A 20,915-nucleotide genomic window follows, 5' to 3' on the forward strand; every position below is an offset into this window, starting at 1 on the left:
ATTAAATTTTAGCTAATAATTTATATTTATTGTACTTTTGTTTACTGGAAAAGCTGTATAAAATGAGAAGTGCATTTATCCTGAGGATAGAGAACTGAGTCACATAGTCTTGACACTCAGGAATTGTTTTTCCTAGTGTTTTGTTAATACCGTTATAGCACTTGACAGCTGTGAGGCCTGGATGAAAAGAGTTGAGCTCTGAGTTTGTTGTTTGTACTGTAAGTCTGTGGGCAAGTGGACCTTATTCTCGGGTCGTGTTCTGGGATTTTCAGCATGGCAGAGCAAATGCGGCTTAATGATAAAACATGGCACATTTATCAGCACATAGGTAGTATGTCTAAATTTGGTGCTTTAAAGCATGATGCTTTCCCTCTACTTGTGTCTGTATTTCTGTGTTGAACATTTATTTTGGTTGTATAATGCTTTTTGTGTGTTACTCCCATTTAAATGCAAATAAATCAGCTTATCAGAGGTATAGTAATAGCAGCAGTTTTTTTTATAAGTTTCTCCAGCTTGGGAGGAACTGTTCTGTTTCTCTGGTAAGTTGATCAGCTGTTAGCACCTTTGCTATTAATTTCACAATTATGCAAAGGAAAAAAATCTTAGTGCCATGCCATCCTTGAGATCTGATTCACTGAAGTTTGTTGTCTTTATCAACTGCGTTTTTATGGCAGTTTTTACTGAAGCCTCTACCCCAAATGATTTTATAGCTGGTTGTGGGCAAAGTTCATAGACTGGAGTTCTTGCTGAAGTGGCAACCATGGGTTTTTTCTTAGCTCCTCAGAGAGCATGCATGATGGCCTTGTCATAGCATGGTTGTGAACTGCCACTGAAGTAAAATTGTATACTTCAAACATTCAAAGCCTCTGCTTTCTGGATAAAACTATCCCTCTGTGACATTCTGCCATTTTTCTTCCGTCAACAATGATGATAGTTAGCATTCTTTTCTGGGCCATTTTTTGGCTTCAAAGCAATGTTTTCCTACTTTAGGTGTCTCTGTAAGACAGGAACCAAGCAAAGAACAAAGCTGCAGTGAGATATAAGTGCATGTTTAGCCCTGCAGATCAACTCTCAGCAGCTTTACTGAACGCAGGAGGCACATTTTGCTTCAGCTAAGTTAATATATGCTGTGGACTTTGCAGGTGTTTCTTGAATTGGTCAATCCAGTTAAAGTGGAGACTGCTGAGGGTTTACTGTCCTGGTTCTCAGTTGATGTACAATCTTAATAGAATCATTACACACCACCACAATTATCTAGTGTATATTCCTTATTTTAATCAGAATGTCCAGGATTGCTGCCTACCAAGTTTTGCAGGATAATGAAGCTTTGTAGAGAATTAAGATGTTTTTATGCTCTGTGTGTGCATGTATGTGTGTGTGTGTGTGGATGTGTGTGCATTGCTGGGAATAAACTTGAGAAATTTATCGGACTTAAACTGACTCCATTGAGAAACCTAAATTCCAAAATAGAATTAGGGGGTATCTACCTGTTCTAGATATTAATGATAAAGTAATAGAATAGAATGAGAATTTAAATGCTACATATGATTGGCTGTCATTGTGTCATATTAGTGGGAAATGTTAGATTATTCACTGAATGGTATTGTGACACCTGATTAGCTGATTCCTGTCTTATTCATTGCATAATATAATTATAGCTTGATTAAAATATGAAAAAACAAAACAACCTTGAAGAAAATATGGAGCTTCGCAGGTAGCACAGTGGTAAAGAATCTGCCTGCCACTGTAGGAAATGCAAGAGACATGCGTTTGGTCCCTGGGTCAGGAAGATCCCTGGAGTAGGAAATGGCAACCATTCTTTGCCTGGAAAATTCCGTGAACAGTGGAGCCTGGCAGGCTGCAGTCCGTAGGGTCACAAAGAGGCGGACATGACTGCGTGACTGAACATACAGATGCACACCCAGAGAAGAGAATATGGAAGAGCATTTTTTAAATTTAGGGATGATAACATTCTTTCTTAGTTTGATGCAGTATTTTGAAGCCATGAAAGTGAAGATAGTGTTTGACTACTAAAGAATAGACTCTTTTATAGTAAAACTGGGAAATACCATTTACAAACGTATGACAAAGGCTTAATATTGATTAAGCGTACAAAGGGTTCTTACAAACTAGATAATCACAAAAACCCATTCACACATGGGCATAACAGGCAGTTTGCCAAAAAAAGTACAAAGACCCTTAAACCTATGTTAGATGAACAGCCTTACTATTAAAGAAGTCTAAGTTGAGGAACTAAGTATTATTTTGCTTTTATGGAAGGTCAAAAATCTTAAAATTTATTTTTAACTGGGTAGAGTAGAAAATAAACTCTTACTCTCTGAGAGTTTTTTACTGATATGACCTTTTTGTACCAATATACATTATATATTGATTGGAATTTGAAGTATATGCATAGCTTTCATTAACTCAGCACTTCTATTTCCAAACACTTGTCTAATAAAAATATTTGTTTGTACAGTTATTAAAAAATACTTTTAAAGATGTTTATGGAAGAGTTTTTTTTTGTAGTAGTAAAAATTTGTGGCAATATTGAATCAATCAAGTGGAGACTATATTAATAAATTATGCATTTATATAATAGAATACAGTGTGGCTTTAAAAGAAATGAGAGATGTAGATGTTTTGGAAGGATGTCGATGATCCTAAGGTAAAAAGTGAGATAATACTCTGTGTAATACTATTTCTGTATAAGAAAGTATGAGTATCAAAGCTGTGGCATTTGACATATAAGTGCATACCTATTTAGAAGGAGAGAAGTGACACAGGCCGGCGCCATGCTGGTAATGGCAGTTATCCCGGAGTCAGATGAGGCATGAAGTAGGGAAGAAAGATGCTTCCTTGTTTTCTTCAAACATTCATTCTTAAAGGGAAAAATAAAGAGGCCATATTTAATAATTTTTTAAGAAGAAAGCATTTTCCTAAAAAAAATAGAGAAGTAAGCGCCCTATCTTCCCCAAGTAATTCTGATGCCTTGGTTAACAACTGCTTGTTAATTGTACATTCCTAATTTTCCCACTCACTAGCTTTTGGATCTAATTAAGAAAACCATCTGATCATTTAGCTTTTGTTATGAGGGGGTCTGAAATAAATAATATCTACCATTTACTGAATGCTTTTCCTCAGATGCTTCCGCTCTGGTATAATTTTATGATTGCTATGGAGATAGTTGCAGTAATCAATAGTCTATGAACACTTTTTGATGTGACTATAATTTGTTGAAATTGTTGCATTTAAAGTCAATGTTTTCTGTTTTCAACTTTCCCTGGGGAAAATAATGGCAGCAGAACACATGGAAGGGCATGGTAAGTTCAGCTTGAGAATAGCTGAAAAGTTAGAGAAAGTTTGGTGAAAGTGTTGTTGGTGCTTAATCAGCAACCTTCAGTACTTTCTCAGTTATTTGTCAAGTGATGATGGCTCTGTCAGTTGAAAGATTGTCCTTATGGGCGAGGCTATAAATGTACAATGTGGTTTTTGTAGACTCTGTCGTAAGTCAGTTGCAGTGGAAACTAATTTGAGTTGTACCATTTACTAATATACTAATAGTAGGCGATAATCTTTGAAGGGGAAACCTTCTGGATGTTTTAATGAAAAGCATTTTCTTTGGCTGTTTTAAACTAGAGCAAAACTGAGAATTCCTTTTAAGTATAGTTAACCTTTATAGAAGATAAAATAACAGATTTGATTATTTAATGATCTGCACACATTCTGTTTTGGCTTTCCTCTTTTATTGGATGAATAGAAATAGGCTATTGTATGTCACAGATCCGTTTCCAGAAGAAATTAGATATGAATCTGTTTTTCTGTACTCTGTTTTCTGGTTCAAGTGTGTATACCTATATCAAATTCTCAGTTTATAATCTTTTTTTGCCATATGAAAAGGGATTGCATTTCTTCACAGATTTATTACATGGTGCATATCACACCCAGACTTTTGGCTTTATGTAAAGCGAAAGAAAATATTTCATGGTAGAGACTTTTTTGAACTTTTTTTTTTAATTTGTGCTTATTGGAAGAAAGAATCATCAAGACTGGATTGTCTCTTGATCTCTGTCCTCAGATACTACTAATTTATATTGGATACGCTGTATATTATTTTAAGGAAGAAAATGTTTTTTCACTAATTAACTATAATTTTTGTGAAATTAACCTTTTTCTTTAAACATTCAATAGGATTCTGATCTTCGAAGTGCACTTCTTTTGGAACAGGCGGCACATTGCTTTATAAACATGAAGAGTCCCATGGTTAGAAAATATGCGTTTCATATGATATTGGCAGGCCACCGGTTCAGTAAAGCAGGGCAGGTGAGTGTGTTTGCTTTAAAAAGAAGATAATTTGTTATTTATTTTAATTTTTATTTGTTGTAACTTGTTTATTTTATAAATGTATGTTGTCAATTTTTTGATTTAAAATTTTAAAAATAAAACTAAATTTTGTTCTGAGGTAATGTGTTACATTGGTAAGGACATGAGATTTGGCTTTAAACAAATCTGAGTTTAAATCTTGATCTTGTGCTCACAACTTAACTTTTTAAAGTTATATCTTTGAGCCTTTTTTTTTTTTTTTAATTTGTGATTTGCCCAAGTTTCTGTGAGGCTAAATGATATATGTGAAGGCTAGATATACTTCGCTTAAGTAACTTCAATTCTTCTTAAAGGTGATTGAACCTTCCCTACTTCAACTCTGGTCTTCTGTTGTTTCTCAGAGTATCTCTTAATGGTATTTGCTAAATATTTAATGGGTAGAAATCATCTATCTCTTCTCTCTGGGAGCAGCTGGGTTGGAAGAGATCTTTATTAATTTGGAGCTATTCTCTGGTCCCCAATAGTCCTTTTAAACATTAGCTGAAGGGAGCTTTCTTGAGGCAGAGAATGGTAATAGTGCCTGAGATATGGTCATTTGAGTCTGTGTGTGCTCAGTTGTTTCTGACTTTCTGCAGCCCCATGGACTGCATGACTGTGACCCCTGCCAGGCTTCTCTGTCCATGGTGGTTTACTATAAGTATACGTAAAAATGTGGGCTGAGTAATCATCTGTATATTCCAAGCACTCTGCTAGGAGCTGAGCTTACACTTGTAAAACTAACATGCTCTTGTCTCTTAAGGAATTTTTTAATCTAGTCAGGGAGTATGAGGATTTCTTTTTAAATTTAATTAATATGAATTGTTATGAACGTTCCTTTTTCAAAGTCTGTGATAATCAAAACATACTGGTGTTAATTCACAGATGTAAAGAAGGAAAGGTGTTCAGAATTACTCTAAATTTAATGGAAGAATGTCATGATTTTTAAAAATCAACTTTTCAAGATTGAGCTCCTCTACTTTTTGAAAATGGGAAATTAGAAAATATGTGAACTTGCTTTATATTAAATATAAAATTGTAAAAATATTTATGAAATTAAGTCTGTATAGTAATTTTATGTAATTTATGATTAGAATTTCTCAGGTTCTGAAGTGAGGGGGAAAAAAGCTGATTTTTCACAGCCTATTTTCCATAGTTGGTACAAATGAAGCATCTGAAACATACTATCCCATTGCTTATCTTTGTTTTAAGTGTTCTATTAAAGAAATCTACAAAATGTGTTAGGCAGAAGAAAAATTATATGCCCCACTAGAAATGGTTCTGTCATTTTTCCACATCTTTGTCCACTTTTGTGAATGATTTCGTTTGTGGTTATGCTGTCACTGGATCTTGTATTTACCTTCTAAAGGTACAGGGCATATTGCCTCTAGGAAGTGCATGGCAGGTTAAAAATGCTACATTCTGGTAGGTTGAGATACATTTGCTCTCTGGCCTAATAATCATCTTTAACTGTAGTTATCTTGCGGAGTTAATGATTCCAAAGTAGCTGGTTTGCTGTTTTGTGACCTATATACCTTGAACCCAGAGGATCACTTTCTCAAACAGTAGAAATCTGAAATATGCAGACCTGTTAGAAAAGCAAATATATGTCCCATTGAAGTTGGTCAAGAACAGTGTCTTCCTTGGAAGATAAGGTGCTCATCGTGCACATAATTTTGACTCGGGCCAAGTTGTTTCTGAGAAGCTCCAAAACTTTTCATGACATTTTCATTAAAAACAGATGTGGCTATTGACAGAGATGAGTGCGGAGCATAGAGGAGATCATATGTATACAGTGATGTCATTTTTCAGTCCTCTGTGATTGCAAGTTCATGCTGAATTGCTTATCTTGTCTTCAGAAATTTGTTTATAGTTCCGTTTTTTCCATTAAGAATATTAACAAGTAAAAGGTATTTAAAAAGAGAACCGACATTATAATCAGGATTAAAAAAAAATTAAAGTCTGAAGAAGGTGTTTCTGATTATGCCCAGTATACCCTGGATGATCTTTCTATTACTTTAAAAGGCAGACTTTAAATCCTTGTTACCTCTTAAATCTCTCTAGATGCTTTTCCAAGAGATCCTAAAAAATGCACTTGAACTTGATACTTTTAGACGCATTTTATTGTTTCTCTGTATCTCTCATTTTTTAAGATTCAGTATTTGTGTTCCTTTACTAAATGCAATATGGAGATGGGGATTTTTTTGTTTTGTTTTGTTTTGTTTTCAGAAACATCACTTAAAAATTATTTTGAAATGATCTCAAACCTATGAAACAGTTTCAAGTACAGTTCAGAAACTTTGGTTTACCTGAGCCATTTGGGAGTTAAGTTGTCTACCTGGTGCCCCAGTACCCTCCCAATACTTTAGGATATATTGCCTCTTTCTTAGAAACAAAATTCTTTTCTCCTCTACACCAGTAAAACAACACCAGTCGAGAACTTAGCACTTAATACAGTGTTATTGTCTAATCCTCAGACCCTCTTCAAGTTTTGATGGTTGTATAGTGAAGGATCCTATTAGAAGGGTACTTTGACGTTTATGATGTTGACACTTCTGATGACTATAGGCCAATTATTTTGTAGAGATGTGCCTCCATTTAGGCTTGTTGAGTGTTTCCTCATCCTGAGATTCAAATTGGGTATATTTGTAGGAGTATCACAAAGAAGAGACTGTGTTCTCACTGCACGCTATCAAGTGGCAGATGATTTTGATTTGCCTTTATTACCTCTTGATCAAGAAAACATTTCCAAAAACAACTGACCAATTCTGGTTGAAAATGATACAGATTTTGTTAATCTACCTTGGAAGAGGGTGGGTATAAGAATTTACTCTGAAGGAAAAGGTTTAGTGGAGAGAAACCTTTTTCTTGGTGAAAAAGTGAAAAAAAGTTAGTTGCTCAGTCAGGTCTGATTCTTTGTGACCCCATGGACCGTAGCCCTCTAGGCTCCTCTGTCCATGGGATTCTTCAGGCAAGAATACTGGAGTGTGTAGCCATTTCCTTCTCCAGGGGATCTTCGTGACTGAGGGATTGAACCTAGGTCTCCTGCATTGCAGGCAGGGTCTTGAGCTGCCAGGAATACCAAATCCCGTGTTTAGAATGGAGGTTATTTGAGTTCAGAGGGTGGCATGTAATTAAAGCCTAACATACACTTAAGGGTGTGGTAGGATGCAGCCTTAGGCAGAAGAAAAGAATACGAAACTATGTCACTATCAAAGACCAACAAATACATGTGGACACATATACCTTCATACTCGTATATGTAGAATTAGAACATGCTTTACTGTTCAGTCCAGGGCAGTGGTATGATGACTAACCAAATTTAAGCTTCGCAAGATAGCTCTCACTACAAGTTAACAGCAAGTCTCTCACTGATCTATGACTCCCCGTGCTGCTGCTCTGGAAATTCCCAGATGGTTTTTCACAAAATCAGTATTATCCCTGACTTCTCAGACTTCTTACCCTTGGACAGAGCAGCTGCTTGTCTGCTTCAGGATCTCTTGGTTTTTAGCGATCATTGCGAAGTTTAGTTTCATTTTCTTCATCATCCCAGTCTCTGTTAGAAGAACTCATTACTAGTTACTTGATTTTTGTGTGTGTGTGTTTGTCCAGTCCCAGAGAAATTTGGATTGTAATACTTTGCTTTATATATTTCTTACAGAAAAAACATGCTTTACGCTGCTATTGTCAAGCCATGCAAGTTTACAAAGGAAAAGGCTGGTCTCTTGCAGAGGATCATATTAACTTCACCATTGGGCGACAGTCCTACACTCTCAGGCAACTGGACAATGCTGTGTCTGCTTTCAGGCATATTTTAATCAATGAAAGTAAACAATCTGCTGCTCAACAAGGGGCCTTCCTCAGAGAATATCTTTATGTTTACAAGGTGAATACTTATTCTCAGAAGTGGATATTAAAATTATATTTGTCATTATTTTCAGAAAAACTCATTTTTAGTACTATCTAGTAAGAATCTTATAAGTGGTTTTATTAGACTATATATAATTATCTTTCATAATAAAGTACAACAGACTAGTCTTTTTGGTCATAAATCTGAGTTACATTGCCCTTCTACCGTTCTCATAAAAGAGAATTGATTTGTGGCTGTATTTGAAATCTAAAAAAAAAAAAAAATACCGTGAGCTTTTGGGACTGTTTTTGTCATTATGTATTTTTGAATTAAAACTGGTTTTACAGCGTTTGGGTTATCGTCCCATTCTTTGGAAAAGTACATTCCTCTCTGTTTCCTATGAAAGATGAGTAGATATGGATCTGTGAGAGGTAGACATTACTTTGATGAAAGGCAGAAAAATGAATAGGAAGAAAAAATATTTCACTGAGACAGGAGGATAGCAAATTTAAAGCATTATTTTGTGGACAAAATGGAAAGTTGTAATTTTTTCCTCAAGGTCCATGAATAGTAAATATTTTATCTGTCCTGCAGAATATAATTACCCTTTTTCACTTTAGTAATTTGAAATCATATGGGTAAGAATTTTGGCAGATAGAATGCTATAATGAGTCTAGGAAGTAAAATACATATAAAAATAATATTTGGAGCTTTAGCATCCAGAGAGAACTAACTTGCTCAGTAACCTCAAGGAGATTCTCTTGGACCAAAATAAATGTATCTAAAGTTCTTCCTTGTAAAATTTTATGACTCATATATTAAGTAAAACTAGTGATTCTTAATATTCTTTCTTAACATGCCTTTAATAACTTATGTATTAAAAATGAGGACAGATAAGCGTTCTCTCAAAAATTCTTTTCGTCTTTTGTATTTCTCTTAGAATGTAAGTCAGCTCTCACCAGATGGCCCTTTACCGCAGCTTCCTTTGCCATATATTAACAGTTCAGCAACCCGAGTTTTCTTTGGCCATGACAGACGACCAGCAGATGGTTAGTAAAGTTTAATTTGGCTTTGTTACCTAGTGACTTTTTCTTTGAAGTTATTTCATCTTTTTCCACTAAAAAATATTGTGTAATTGTTAAAGAATATTTGAAAGTAAACAACTATACCATATCATCTATCATCCTGCCACTTGAACCTACTACTTCAGTGCTTTTCCTTCCAGCTTTAAAATCTAAAAACAATAACAACAAAATAGCTGTACGTATAATGACTTTTCTCACATAATATAAAGAAATTCTCATAATATAAAGATTATATAATCTTGATAAACATTTTTAATGGTTGTAATTCATTCAATGGATATAAAGTATTTTAATATTTGCTATATGGTGTCCATCTTTTTTGATTATGTGACATCTAAGTTGTAATGGACATCTTTGTGGATGAATCTTGTCTTAACATTTTATTATGGAAAATTTCAAATGTACACAGATGCAACGAACAGTTGCCAGTATAATTGCTGTTCTTATTGTGAGACTTTTTTAAAATTCAGGATTATTTCCTTAGCATTGAGCTTTAGAATGGCAATACTGGGCCAGAAGTTTAAATATATTAAAGGTCTTTATGCATATTAAACTTTGTAATTTTAAGTCTTTTTAATTGGAGCTTAGTATGTTTCTTTTTGAGAGCTAATTTAGTCTTTTATTTAAAATATTATCAGGGTACTTGTAGAAGCATTGTTTTTAGTAGCAAAAAAAATGAAACAAAATAAATCGATAGATTTTGGTACCTTCATATATTGGTTTCATGGTGTAGGACATGAGTGAATGAGCTCTATATATTTCAATGTGGATGATACCCACAACATAAAGTTGAGTGAAAAAAGTTGCAGAAGGATGGATCAAAAGTTATTCCATTTATATAAATTTCAAACGTATACGCTAGTTCTGTGAGTTGTTTATATATACATTCATATTTGATAAAGTAAAACAAAAATTATGAATGTGCATGCTATACTTCAACTTTGGAGTAGCCCTGGGAAGAATTGGTACCAATGGAAGAGATGAAGGAGAGAGAATTAGGGAAGGTGAGATAGAGGAAATCAGCTCCATCTGTAACATTTATTGTAGTCTTTAAAATAAAATTTGGTTTCTTATAGCAAATTTGACATTTCTTAAATTTTGATACACAAATATTTGTTATATTATTTTCCATATTTTGTCTGTATATTTGAAGTATTCATATAAAATTGTGGACACTAAGAATATATTCTGTCAGAGTCAGAAGGAAAAGAGCACCAGTATTACAAGTTGAGTTCCAATTAGGCTAGAATTAGTAAGAGACTATTTTTCTCTCAGATAAAATTGAAAATAGGCAAGAATGGTATATGTATGTATTTGGATACCTTCGATTTTTATTTAAAGTATATTTCCTTTGAGGGCAGGTATTAATAAATATGTGTATTTAATAGTGACGCTTTTTCTTTAGGTGAAAAGCAAGCAGCTACTCATGTAAGTCTTGATCAAGAATATGACTCTGAGTCCTCTCAGCAGTGGCGAGAACTTGAGGAACAAGTGGTGTCTGTGGTCAATAGAGGAGTCCTTCCGTCCAACTTCCATCCCACGCAATATTGTTTGAACAGCTATTCAGATAACTCAAGGTTTCCCCTTGCAGTTGTGGAAGGTAATTAATACACTTGAATTTTTATTCCCCGGTTTTTTACTTGTTTGTTTTGCTTACAGCGTATTCATGGTAATTTTTTGCATGCCAAATATGACTGGAGGCTGAGGATACAAAAGTAAATTGAGTACTAGTGAGCTGCATTTATAAAACCAAGCAGTGGGGACTTTAATACAGGAATATTCAACGTGCTTTTGGAATGTAGAAGCGAGAATGACAGAGTACAGAAAAATTATGGGGGAAATCTTCTAAGGAAGGTAATTTCAAAAAATCCTGAATAAAGGCACATTTACAAAGTGATAAAGGACAGTCTAGGCAGAAATGCAGAGCTTTGAAAGCAAGGTATGTTCGGAGAATTGAAGCATACGGTGATGTGTGGGGTTTATTAAAATTACTAACTTAGGCCTTTCTTTTACAGAACCAATAACAGTGGAAGTAGCTTTTAGAAATCCTTTGAAAGTTCCACTTTTGTTGACTGATTTGTCATTGCTGTGGAAGTTTCAACCTAAATATGTCAGTGGAAAGGATAATGAAGAAGTTAAAGAACTAGTAAGTTGTTAAAAGGTATTTGTAATAAGCATGTTTCAGTAATAGTCTAACAGATGCTGTAATAACATTTCAGCAGTTTCTGTAAAGGGACCTGAACTTACTCTTTTCTTATGCTTATTTTCCCTCATTACAAAATGTATGATAATGTGCTTGCTGCTGCTGCTGCTAAGTCGGTTCAGTCGTGTCCGACTCTGTGCGACCCCATAGATGGCAGCCCACCAGGCTCCCCTGTCCCTGGGATTCTCCAGGCAAGAACACTGGAGTGGGTTGCCATTTCCTTCTCCAATGCATGAAAGTGAAAAGTGAAAGTGAAGTCGCTCAGTCGTGCCCAACTCTTCGCGACCCCATGGACCGCAGCAGCCTACCAGGCTCGTCCGTCCATGGGATTTTCCAGGCACAGTACTGGAGTGGGGTGCCATTGCCTTCTCGGGATAATATGCTTATTGTTGAAAATTAAAAGTATAGAATTTTTCCGTGTGATGAGAACACTTAAGATTTTCTCTCAACAACTTTCTTATAACATGCAGCAGTATTAATTATATTTATTATGCTTTACATTGTTTCTTATATGTTATAACTGGAAGTTTATAACTTTTCATTGCTTTTATCCAGTTGCCCCTCTCCCCACTTCCTGCCTCTAATAACCACACATCAGTCTCTTTTTCCATGAGGTTGTTCATTTGTTGTGTTTTTGAAGCATAGTTGACTTACAACACTAGGTTAGTTCCTGATACACAACCCAGTGATTCGCTATTTCTGTGCATTTCAAAAAGATCACCATAAGTCTAGTTGTCGTCTGTCACCATTCAAAGATGTTACAGAGTTATTGACTGTATTCCCCACTTTGTACACTTCTTGTGACTCATTTACTTTGTAAGTTAAGGTTTGTACTCTTAAATCGCATTCACCTATTTCTTTCTTCCCCCCAGCCCCTCCCCTCTGACAACTATCTGTTTCTTCTCTGTATCTATAACTGTTTCTGTTTTGTTATGTTGTTCACTTTGTATATTGCTTAGCACATAGTAAAAACCTAATAAATGCTAACTATAGCTATTGTCATTGTTGCTAAGTATTGATATGTAGCAGTGTTAATAATCTGATACTTTATTTGTTTGAATGTATATTTTACATAATTTACTTTTCAGGTAAAAGGTGAACCTGAAATGATTGGAACTGAAGTTATTTCAGAATTCTTAATTAATAGTGAAGAATCTAAAGTGGTAATTGCTTTATTACTTTTCTGTCACATCTTTCTAAAAGTAAGATGACAACAGATTTTAAAAGCCTGTTTATTCAGTTTGTTTTCCAGTTTTCTTAAAAATTAAAATTTATCATCTTAAGAAACTGGAATTACATAGAAGAAAATAGGTTGGGAAAGTAGGTTTGCAGTGGTTTTTAGTTTGTTAATTTCCTAAGAAGCCTGGTGAAAAAAGGTTTTGCTTTCTTCTTGGGTTGAGTGTTGTAATTTCATATGATACTTGGTTGACCAGAATATCTTGGTTTTTATTAAAAGTTGTGATGCCTATAATTATTGAGTTTAGAAAGTTTCTTTTGAAGAAAATGCTTTCCAGTAGGATAAATCAATTGAGAATTAAATAAATTTAGGTCTGAGCTTTTATCTCTGTAACATTATAGAATTTAGGTATTGCCCTATTTAAGATATTGTGAAAACAGATAATAAGAGTGACTTAAATATCTCCACAGGCAAGGCTAAAGCTCTTTCCCCATCACATAGGGGAGCTGCATATTCTGGGAGTTGTGTATAACCTTGGCACCATTCAGGGCTCCGTGGCAGTAGATGGCATTGGTGCTCTTCCTGGATGTCACACAGGTAAAGCTATAGCATTACTGAACAATTAGAAGCTAATAAGTAAATCTCCTTAGAATAAATTGAGAAATATTTTTAAATTAGGTTTAAAGTACCTTTAATAAAGACATTTAATCAGATGAAAGAACGAATAATTTGAATTATTTTTAACTCTGCCATTGCTTAAAAAAACACTTTATTTCCTTCTGATGTATTTTTGATAATTCTGTGGTTCTACCCTATGTATTTTTCTTCTTTGTTACTGATCCACATTTAGTAAATTCTAAATTAACATATTCTAACCATTGGTTGAGATGTCTGCTGCCAGTACAAAGGTTGACTTAGGATAGTCTCTTTTTCTGAATATTTATAAAAACATAGAGTGAACTAAGGACCAGTGTTTTCACATCATTGAATGTGAAATGACAAAAAATTCTGTCATCTGTTTTGTAAAAAGAGAAGGATTTAGAGTTAAGCTGGTATTCTTGGTTCCCCAGAATTGATAAATTTTACAAATTTTTGAAAAGTAAAACTACCAGATACATGTTTAACACAGCTTGCCTTTTTTTTTTCCTTTAATTTCAGGAAACCATTCTCATATTATTTTGTAATAATATGTTGCTATTTGAGTTTAAGTTGACAAGACTAGAGAGAATTTACTATAAAATTCCTCTCTTCTGTCTCTTCATTTTAATAGCTATTTTTAACAAATTAATAGTCAGCAGACCTGAATTTAGCATTTATAAAAGCTGATTATTAATATTGAGAAATCTTTTGGGACCACTTGGAAAATTTGTTGGTTCTTTTAAAGTTCAGTTTGAAATTTCTACTTGCTTGTATATCTAGGGTAATTTAGTAAAACATTTTTTTAGAACGTATACTGAAATGGAATGAATCCATAAGAATTCAAAAATTATAAAACAAAAAATTGCCACTAAAAGTATAGTATTCTGCAGTTTAGTACTACGTGTATAATTCTTGGTTGACAAACACCAGAGGAGATTCTTCTACAAATAATATTGCTAATTTTTAAATATTTTAAGTAAGTTAGCTGAGTGTTAAAAACTTTTTGAAGCTTCTTTACTTTCCCACTAGCCTATGATTTTAATTTTGTACCACAAAGTTATGATTGTCAATAAATTATAGCTAATTACTTCAAGGTACCAAATATATGCATTAATAAATCATTTATAAATTTTTTATGATGTTAGTTGGAGAAGACCCTGAATTAACTATTAAAATAAATTGTACCGTATAGTAGAATTTGAATGAAGTTTTATTGTTAAATGCTAACAGGAATCTGGGTCAAATGAGGTAATGGAAATGTTATATTATATGTCTAGTCTGGGCATATCACAGTGAGCTTCAGCATATTAAAGGTTCTAAGTATTCCTGCGAAGAGGAAAATGGCAACCCGCTCTAGTATGCTTGCCTGGAAAATCTCATGGACAGAGGAGTTGGTAGGCTACAGTCCATGGGGTCACAAAGAGTTTGACATGACTGAATGATAGGTCTTAAGTATTCCTGCAGGAAATACAGTTGTCTGCCTTTGCTATTTTCACACCTATGTGCAGTGTGTGGAAGCTTTTGGGGAAAAGCTCACATGCATATTAAATGAGTTTAATTTTGAGAAAGCTATGTCTATTATAATTTTCATTATGTAGTCTATTGAGAAGGTACAGTTAAGTCTGTTGAGAAAGTGTAGTTATTTATAATCCAGAAATAATTGAAATTAGTATATATATTTGAATATGAGTAGCTATTCTGTCAGATCTTTCTGGTTAATTATAGGTTTCAGAAACTTCCCATTTGATGATGTGCAGTCCTTCTGCAAAGTAGGTAAATCCTAATAAAATGAGAAATTAAGCAGCATGCTATAGTAGATGTGGTTAAACATGAACATAAAATATGCTTAGTTCTTTGCTTAACCATGTTAATTGGTAATTGTCTATAGAGTTCTTCTAGAAATAATCTGAAACAGACAGTACTCATATATTCAGGCTAACTTGATGTCAGTTAACTTATCAAATTATTTTAGGGCATTGATTGTTTTTTATTTCAGGAAAACATTCCTTGAGTATGTCAGTCCGAGGGAGACAGGATTTAGAAATTCAAGGTCCTCGACTTAACAACACAAAAGAAGAGAAAACATCTATTAAATATGGTCCTGATCGACGTCTAGATCCCATAATCACTGAGGAAATGCCGCTGTTGGAGGTATTTCACTTTTTAAAATTTCATGGGCTTAATAATTTATCTCCAAGGTGAGGATGATAATTTGGATAGATTAATTTTAGACTTTGAGATTGTTGATATATTGAAGTGCAGTTTTAAATTCTTGGTAAGCTAATGTTACATAGATGTAATTCATAAAGACAAGATAATCATGCAAATTGGCATTAAGTCACAGTCAGGTTATAAGATACAACCCTCAAAATATTCATAGAAGTTGGGAAAAAGCTTCTAAAAGAACACTTTGATTGTTATTAAAATCAGTGGCTCTTTCTGGGTAAGATATAAAAATAACACAGGAGTTAATTTTTATAAAATGTTTAAGCAGTATAGATAGGTGTATGAATAAAAGCAATATTCACTTTCTTTGTGTCCCACACTGTCATGCCTTCGTGCAGTCTTTTAGCTGCAAAAGATAGAAATTAATGCCGCTGCTGCTGCTAAGTCACTTTAGTCGTGTCCGACTCTGTGTGACCCCATAGATGGCAGCCCACCAGGCTCCTTCTTCATCCCTGGAATTCTCCAGGAAAGAACACTGGAGTGGGTTGCCATTGCCTTCTCCAATGCATGAAAGTGAAAAGTGAAAGTGAAGTCGCTCAGTCGTGTCCGACTCTTAGCTATCCCATGGACTGCAGCCTACCAGGCTCCTCCATCCATGGGATTTTCCAGGCAAGAGTACTGGAGTGGATAGCCATGCAGTCTTTCAGCTGCAAAAGATAGAAATTGATGCTAGGTAGTATTAAACCCGCTGCTGCCCCCTCCCCCCGACTGTTATTTCTTCAAAGGATTTTGGAATAACCTCATGGAAACTATAAAGCATCATAGAACAGTAAGCTCAAGGAAGAATAAGCACTCAGCAGCTCTGGGAAATTTGTAAAACCTTTAGAAAGCATTACTTTCTAAATAACTTTTTATTTTATATTGGAGTATAGTCAGTTAACAATATTGTGATAGTTTCAGGTGGTCAGTAAAGGGACTCAGCCATACATATACATGTATCCGTTCTCTTCCAAATTCCCCTCCCACAGCCTACTACATAATGTTGAGCAGAGTTCCACATGTATACAGTAGTAGCAGTGTGTACATGTCCATCCCAAACTCCTATTTTGATACAACTTTATTAGTCGTACAACTTCTGGTCTTTGTGCCACTTCATTATAAGATATATCAAGTGTCTAGGAGAGAACACCTTGAATCTAGGTGACCCACCTTGAATCAGCTGTCTACCTGAGAGGCAGGCCACTGGCACGGCCATGGAGTGCAAGTGTGAACCCTGGAAGGAGGTTCTTCCTCCTGTATCCTCAGATTTCCCTGGAAGGGGGGTTAGAAGCTTAGTCATTCACATTCAGCCAGTGATACCAAACTGATGTTTCTCTTTTCAGACCTTTCCTTGTATATTTGTATATATTTTTAGTAATCATACTGCACATTTTATTCTGTGACTTGCTTTTTGCCTTTATCAACAAAACCTGATCTTTGTTTTCATTCAGTAAAAATTATTTCACAGCTGCATAAGGTTTGCCTTTATTTAGACATACTGTATTTTAGTCATTTATGTATCAATGGGTATGGTTCTGGCTTTTCATCGTTACTGACAGTTCTGCAGTAAACATTATGTGTATATTTTGTCCATGCTCTAGTTTAGGCTGTAGACTTTTAGAAATGGAATTGTTGGATCAATTGTGCAGTGTACCACAGAATTTCCTTTAGCAAGCCTCTTGGAATTGACAGATTTCCTTCAGAATGAGAGTGCCATTGCCTCCTGTCAGTGCCATACTGGATACTATCATGTTTTTATTTATTTATTTTAACTTTTGTAAATCAGACTAGTGAAAATTGGCATTTCTTTGATAACTGATAAGGTTGGTTAGTCTTCATTTTTTTTGTCCATGTGATTTTTTTCTTCTGTAAGTCCATATGATGCCCTTTAATTGGATGTTACTTCCTTTTTCTCATTGGATGATTTTATGGGTACTAATCCTATACTTGCTTCCCTGGTGGCTCATACGGTTAAGCGTCTGTCTACAATGTGGGAGACCCGGGTTTGATCCCTGGGTTGGGAAGATCCCCTGGAGAAGGAAATGGCAACCCACTCCAGTACTCTTGCCTGGAGAATCCCATGGAGGGAGGAGCCTGGTAGGCTACAGTCCATGGGGTTGCAAAGAGTAGGACACGATTGAGCGACTTCACTCACTAATCCTATACTTATAGTGGTGGGATAGGTAACATGCTCATGAAAATGGTGCTGTTTGTGTTGAGCAAAAGGTATTGTTGAGCTGCATATTTTCTGCCCAGATTTTACACTTGCTTAATTATGTTGCAGACTTCCCAGGTGGTTCAGTGGTAAAGAGTCCACCACTCAAGTATGAGAACACGGGTTCAATCCCTGGGTTGGGAAGATCCCCTGGAGAATGAAATGGCAAGCCACTCCAGTATTCTTGCCTGGAGAATCCCATGGACAGAGGAGCCTGACAGGCTGTAGTCCATGGAGTCTCAGAAGAGTTAGACATGACTTAGTGACTAAACAGCAACAACAATTACATTGCATTTAAAGAGCTGTATGGGGGATTCCCTGGTGGCTCTGTGGTGAAGAATCCGCCTGTCAGTGCAGGAGACAATAATAATAATCATAAATAAAGAGTTGTGCAGGGCAAGTAGAAGACTTACAGACTGATGTCAGTGCTCATTTCTGGTATACTTTATCTTTCATCTGGCAGTTTTCATCATTTAAGATTTTTAACTTGGTTAAGAGAACTTTTATTATATTTGGATGAGTAATAGTATACCTTAATATTAGTAAAAAATTCATAGAATATTCTCATTCCTAATATTGTATGTCAGAAATATTTTGTAGAGTTTGAAGTATTTAAGGGAGTAGTGAAAGAAGTAATCAGTCTACAACATCTGATGAAATAGTCTCTTAATCAAAACAAGAGTGAGCATGAAAATTACTGAAGCTGAGAAAAGACGCAAATTAAAGTGTCATGTGTTAACTATCACGTGTGTAGGTAGCATACTGAAAGCATACAGCTGTGAGCTGTATCTATTGATTAGAAATATTTAGATTTTAAGTTCTGTTGGGGAAAAAAAGGTGTCATTGCAAAACTTTTTCTTCCCTTATTTTTTTTACATTTCATTAGAAAAAAGTTTTACATAGAAAAATAGAAGAGCAGAACCTTCGGGTTCTCACTGTAGGCAGTATCTTGTGTATATGACATTTATTCAACCAGACTTGCCTATCATGTCAGATCACTTGATGTTACAGATGAAATCACAATGACTAGCCTTACGTGTATCATTTTTACTCTATATGCCTATCACACATCTTGAGGATTAATTAGTGGACGTGAAAGTCCTGGTTCTCGGTCTTATTTTTCCTTTAAAATTTGAAGCTGTCTAAAACATCAACTTTTTATGAGGACTTTTAGCAGAAATGCATTTGAAGTAAAGGCTAGATGTACCGGTTCTCCTTAGAGTCAGCATAGTATATTTAGTAAAACCTTATTCTGAAGATACATACACAGTATCCTATGTATGGTTTATCACTGGTCCTATCCCATCAGCCTTCCCGTTCTGCCAGTGCTGTTGCCTTACCCGTGGTATCTGGGTGTCTCTACAGCACTCTTATTTCACTGGTTACTCATGCAGTTGTTTTTGATGTAACAACTCAAAATTGATAGTCCTTCACAAATTTTAGCTTATTTGACTAAGCTTACTTGATACTGGCTAATTAGTACATTATCTGTGTTTTCAGTATGATGTTATGCTTAGTTTATTTTTTCCTAACTTCTTAACTTGTGTTTTGGATTTCTGTGTTAATCCCTTATTTTCTCATGTCCATTTCTGAAGCTTCTCATTTCCCCTGATTTTATCTGATTTCTTAAGAATTTGGCCAGAAAGAAGTCTTATTCAAACTTAGATTGACAGACACAGATATTTCCATTGGACTTTGGTAACTCCTTTGGGACAGCTGGCTGTACCCTTACTCCTCATACTCTTACCCTCTTATCCCTCCTTCCTGTGATTCTGTCAGAGTACTTCTGACATTTATGCTTTGGATCTTGTACATGCGAATGACTTACTGGATGATTTGGTTAGTCCATATTCCCAGCTCTTTAGCACAGGTCGACAGTCCCTATCTGAAATCCTGAGGCCAGGCAGGTATTGAAAGTCTGTTTTTTGTTTTTGTTTCAATTTTTAGAAATCATGCATATACATGTGTTTTTATCTTCCACATTTTGTGACCCCTGTTGGGTTTGTGGCAGCACCAGTTGTCAAACACATTAACATAGCTTGAATGAACCACATGAATATCGCACTAAATGGGAAAGTCTATAAAGAGTCTCTGTTAGTCAGATCAGGTTTCCCTCACGCATTGGGTTATGGGAACCCTGAGGATATTCAGAGATACCAGGTTTAAAAATTATGTATATGGAATCATGCTTCTGTATGTTCTCCTCTTTTCAGACCTATTGTGTATCACTTCATTTTGATGATGTATAAATAAATAGATGAGCTACTTTTTAAGTTGACAGTGTTAAGGGCTCTTCGGCTGATAACTGTTCATGTAATCATGTTAAATGACTTAATAGCTTGTCTTAACCATAATCTACACAGTTGTGAAAATTTTGCCAGTGACCCTCTAGTTGTTGACATTGTACCTTTAATATGTAACTCTGAAATCTGCTACTGAGTAACATTGGTCTCTGTCTTACCCTCTTTTTAAAAATGGAGTTCTTAGTAACCACATACACAGGGAGATATCAAAGAGAATGCATAAAATACTTGCAACCCTGTAGCAGAGAAATAACAGCATCTTAAAGTGTTATTCAGTAGAGGTTCAGAATTTTTAACAGACAATATAATAATATTTTTTCCCTCCAATGCAGGTGTTCTTTATACATTTTCCTACAGGGCTCCTCTGTGGAGAAATCCGAAAAGCCTATGTAGAATTTGTCAATGTCAGCAAATGTCCTCTTACTGGATTGAAGGTTGTTTCTAAGCGTCCAGAGTTCTTTACCTTTGGCGGTAACACAGCTGTTCTAACACCGCTGAGTCCCTCAGCTTCCGAGAACTGTAGTGCTTACAAGACTGTTGTGACAGATTCCACCTCTGTGTGTCCAGCACTAGTGTCGTCAGCTTCTTCTGTGGACTTTGGCATCGGCATAGGAAGTCAGCCAGAGGTGATTTCTGTTCCCCTTCCTGACACTGTTCTTCTACCTGGAGCTTCAGTTCAGCTACCAATGTGGTTACGTGGGCCAGATGCAGAAGGTGTCCATGAAATTAACTTTCTGTTTTACTATGAAAGTGTTAAAAAGCAGCCTAAAATACGGTGAGTATTATAAAATGTTTTAGATTTAACCTCTGCGTTAAGGATACGTATATATGAAAAAAAGTGAAAGGGTTAGTTGCTCAGTGGTGTCCAACTCTTTGCAA

General features: G+C 35.3%; 1 protein-coding gene across 4 annotated transcripts in view; it reads left to right on the forward strand.

Annotated features, from left to right (window-relative positions):
• TRAPPC8 (trafficking protein particle complex subunit 8) overlaps nt 1-20,915 on the forward strand; it is an 85,237-nt gene that overhangs the window by 40,068 nt on the left and 24,254 nt on the right. For all 4 annotated transcript variants that reach the window (XM_012103423.4, XM_012103424.4, XM_027961043.3 and 1 more), the window contains exons 12-20: nt 4,192-4,323; nt 8,021-8,245; nt 9,150-9,258; nt 10,700-10,894; nt 11,310-11,440; nt 12,586-12,660; nt 13,145-13,271; nt 15,310-15,464; nt 20,369-20,811. In XM_012103423.4, coding sequence (XP_011958813.1) covers nt 4,192-4,323; nt 8,021-8,245; nt 9,150-9,258; nt 10,700-10,894; nt 11,310-11,440; nt 12,586-12,660; nt 13,145-13,271; nt 15,310-15,464; nt 20,369-20,811 — 1,592 coding nt within the window. The remainder of the gene's footprint in view (nt 1-4,191; nt 4,324-8,020; nt 8,246-9,149; nt 9,259-10,699; nt 10,895-11,309; nt 11,441-12,585; nt 12,661-13,144; nt 13,272-15,309; nt 15,465-20,368; nt 20,812-20,915) is intronic.

Source organism: Ovis aries, chromosome 23, assembly GCF_016772045.2.
Source record: "Ovis aries strain OAR_USU_Benz2616 breed Rambouillet chromosome 23, ARS-UI_Ramb_v3.0, whole genome shotgun sequence".
Lineage (NCBI taxonomy): Eukaryota > Metazoa > Chordata > Mammalia > Artiodactyla > Bovidae > Ovis > Ovis aries.